This window comes from Anomaloglossus baeobatrachus, chromosome 4 (assembly GCF_048569485.1).
Source record: "Anomaloglossus baeobatrachus isolate aAnoBae1 chromosome 4, aAnoBae1.hap1, whole genome shotgun sequence".
NCBI classification, from domain to species: domain Eukaryota; kingdom Metazoa; phylum Chordata; class Amphibia; order Anura; family Aromobatidae; genus Anomaloglossus; species Anomaloglossus baeobatrachus.
Genome location: NC_134356.1, coordinates 641768828 through 641772700, shown reverse-complemented (window position 1 = coordinate 641772700; position 3873 = coordinate 641768828). Strand labels below are relative to the sequence as shown.

The 3873-nt window shown below is 45.7% G+C and overlaps 1 protein-coding gene across 1 annotated transcript; it reads left to right on the top strand.

The window, feature by feature from the left end:
* The first annotated feature begins 298 nt into the window (after positions 1-298).
* On the top strand, positions 299-1222 carry LOC142302748 (olfactory receptor 1G1-like). The gene has a single exon (XM_075343860.1). The coding sequence runs from the start codon at positions 299-301 to the stop codon at positions 1220-1222; it is 924 nt and encodes a 307-aa protein (XP_075199975.1).
* Positions 1223-3873: the final 2651 nt, after the last annotated feature.

Sequence of the window (3873 nt, the reverse complement as noted above, 5' to 3'; positions counted from 1 at the left end):
TCTCGAGTCAGGTCTATTTTGAAGGTGATCAACTTGGCGCTATCAGTTGACGGGGCACTTCCGGAACAGAGCATTTCAGGCTGCTTGTTGGTGCCGCCGGCACCGGAAACAAGCTAATCAGACATTGATGACCAATCCTAAGAATATGTAAAAGTAGGGAATACTTTCCTGTAATATGAAAAAAGCCAGTGATTGATCTAATCCATTTCATCATTTCATCTCCGAAAACTTTCCTTTTTTTATTTCAGCCTGCAGAGCCATGTACTAAATCATCAACTGTAAAACCCAATGACAAAGTATGACCACAATTATCCAGAATTGTACAACACGCAACGATTTTTACTTGGTGGGATTTTCTAACTATCCTGATCTTCAGCTTGCATTATTCCTTGGGCTCTTTTTCACATATTTTATCTGCATATTAGGAAACCTTATCATTCTCATCATTGTATGCCTGTCTTCCAAACTCCATACTCCAATGTATTTCTTTTTGTGTAACCTGTCGGTACTTGACATGATCTACGTCTCCGTCATCTCACCAAAAGTGTTAGCCATAACGATTACTAAGGACAATGAAATATCGAATTCTCAATGCCTTCTTCAATTATTCCTGTATGTCTTCTGCGTTGGGACTGAGTTCTTCTTATTGGCGGCTATGGCTTACGACAGATATGTGGCGATTTGTGTTCCGCTGCGTTACATCCTTCTCATGAATAAGTGGATATGTTCCATACTCGCCTTCTTATCTTGGAATGTGGGTGCCATCAATGCTTTGGTGCACACCTTACTAATATCAAAGTTATCATTCTCAGATTCCACGGAGATCAATCATATTTTCTGCCATATGATGTCCATCTTGAAACTGTCTTGTGTTGACAGCACACATATTCGACTTTTAATAACGGTGAATGGGATCACTTTGGGATTTATTTGCATGATACTAATTTTTGCCTCCTATACACACATCATATCTTCTATACTGAAAATGAAAACATCATCAGGAAGGCAAAAGGCTTTCTCAAGATGCTCCTCTCATATTACCATTGTGCTCTTATTTTGCTTGTCATCTCTCAGCCTGAATATGAAAGCCGAATCTGAACAGTCCCAAGAACAGGACAAGCTGCTGACCATGATTTGTGTTGCTGTAGTTCCAATGTTAAACCCACTCGTATACAGCTTGAGGAATAACGATGTTATAAAAGCTTTAAAAAACATAATTTAAAGGGATTTTCCATCTAGACAACCTGTGGTTCTACTTCTAATGAACCAATTATAAAAAAAACTCTGTATGTAGTAAGGTATTGAAACCTAATAAAACAGCACCAAATGCAAAGATAGTATGGAGTAATATTAGATGGTTAAAGAAAATCCGATAGCACAAAATGATTGTTCAAACCAAGCACTCATGTTCAGTGCACCACTGTCATGGCTGAGCTGTTCATTCACCTTCCCACCTAGTTGATTTTCATCTGCTTATGCTCTACTCCTTGACTCACAGCTTTGGCTTTACAGGAGGAAACAGATGCATGCAAAACAAGTACTGTATTTTTCGTTTTATAAGATGCACTGGATTATAAGACGCACCCCATTATAAGATACATCATAAATTTAAAGATAAAAAAAGGAAAAAAAAATATGGGGTCTGTCTTATAATCAAGTGGTGTCTTACCGGAGGAGGGTGACAGCGGTGGTGGTGGAGCTTGGTCGGAAGAGGCAGGGGCGGTGATGGAGTAGGGTAATGCTGCCGTCGATGCAGTGGGTATCCCAGATGCTCTCTGCGGATGGCTGCGCTGAAAGGCTCTGCTGTGCTGTGCTCTTTGCTCTGCTGTGCTGTGGCAGGTGAGGCAGGGGCCGCCATCCTGAATGTTGCTTCAAAGAAATGGCTCCTGGAGTCGCCGCATGCTCAGATTGAACTCTCGGCTCAATTACACCACCTCTGGGCACCATTTTCCTTAAGTCCACTGTAGGATATCAGTGGGCCAGAGGCGGCGCTTGCACAGATGAGATCTTGAGCCGAGAGCTCCATCTGTGCACATGCGGACTCCGGGCGCCATTATTTAAATGCCACACCACTGACATTCAGGATGGTGACCCCTGCCTCACTGCCCGCAGTGCAACAGAGCCCACAGCACACCACAGCAGAGCCCACAGAGCACCGCCTACAGTACAGCCCAGTGCACAGCCTGCAACATTGCCCCTGCTTCCTGTTACTGTGGCGCCCCTGAGGCTCAGTCACCACCGGGTATTGCATCTGACTTAAGATGCAATGCTTTATTCCGGGTGATGAAGGAGTTAACCACTGGTGTTTTTCACTTACACAACATCCAGCTATGAGTCAGCCAGTTATACAACTCAGGAAGCCAGACAGCCTGGGGAAATTCCCGGTTGCTGGGGCAACCACCAGTGAGTCATCAGAAAAGGTGGGGGCTGCACTGAGTGACTAAGGAACACACAACTTGTTTCTAGTCAGAAAGGTCTGAGACTCTGAACAACACGATCCTTAGAAGGAGTGCTTCAGAGCTCTTCTAGGCTGAATTGGTCAGACTGGAAGAGGGCGAGAGGCAACCAGTGGAGCTAGGGAGATGGAGAACCTGGTAGCTGGAGGTCGAGCCTAACCGTTCCCACAGTGCAGAGCCCCGTGGTGGGACACATTCCACATTGGACCACCAGAATCTGCAGGAGTTGTGGATTTTATGTCCCATCGCCCACCACCCATTTTCCCGGAGCACAGTAACACATAGGGTCCGGGGTCATGATCACGGTTGGGCCCCACGGCGAGGATCCTCGCCACCTGCATACAGGAAGGGACACTTTACAAGAACATCGGGGTCCCCAAGTTGCTTCAAGCCACAGGGATCCACAACTAAGTGCAGAGGAGGAGAGTCTCACACTCCACAGACAGCAGTGGTTGCTCCTGATTTACCCGGGACCGGCTGGATCCCATCGCGGTGGAGAGCAGCACCTCTGGGGCATCTTACAAACTGTGAGAAAAATAACTTTGACCCGCAGTCCCTTGTGTCGTCCCTGTCTTTGCCGGCACCGTTGCCCCGTGCTTCGGTGCTCCCATGGACTACTGCCCTCATCTTCCACCCTGGAGGACAGTGAGAGCAGCGGCAGCTAACCACTGTCCGCATACAACAGGTCGCCTCACAATAAGCCTCCAACATCTTTAATCACCCCCCCTTTATTGTGGACACCTCGGGGTACGAAGCAGTGCAGGCCACTGTGACATCCCAGACCACCACACCAGCCCAGTGATGAGTGCACGCAGGTACGAGACCCCGTGCCTGACACCCCCCTGCCACATTACCCCTCTCTAGCACCCCGCGGTAAGCTATATTCGGCTTATAAGACGCACTCCTCATTTTCCTCTCAAATTTTTATAATCCGAAAAATACAGTATGTCGGAAGATGCACAAACCTTCTTGGCCACGCCATGGGTGCACTAAGCAGCTGTTCTTGGTTGGTATTCAATTTGTGCTGACCTACTTTAATGGTGAATTGTATCTCAACTGATTCAATAGCCTAACTCCTATAATATGCATCTTCAAGTTTGTAATATAAAATTTAGAAATGAGTGATTGCTCCTGCTTATTAGCTTTGCTACATGCTAAACACTCCACAGTTTCTATTGTGCATAGAAAAGTAGACTGGAATTACTGCAGTTCTTTTTTTGAATCGAGCTGAGAAATAAAATTACAGATATATCTAAAATACTTGTATCATCTGGATATTGGTAAGTACAACAAAGAAGGAGCAGGAGAAGTACTCAGAGTACCATAAGCAGTAGTGGTGGATCATGATAATGGTGATGATGACACCGATTAGATAATACTTGAGGAGTTGGCCTGGCCGACAAAAATATGAACATGA

Bases quoted from the DNA above. Each gene is read 5' to 3' on its own strand.
- LOC142302748 (XM_075343860.1), top strand. From the start codon at position 299: ATGACCACAATTATCCAGAATTGTACAACACGCAACGATTTTTACTTG.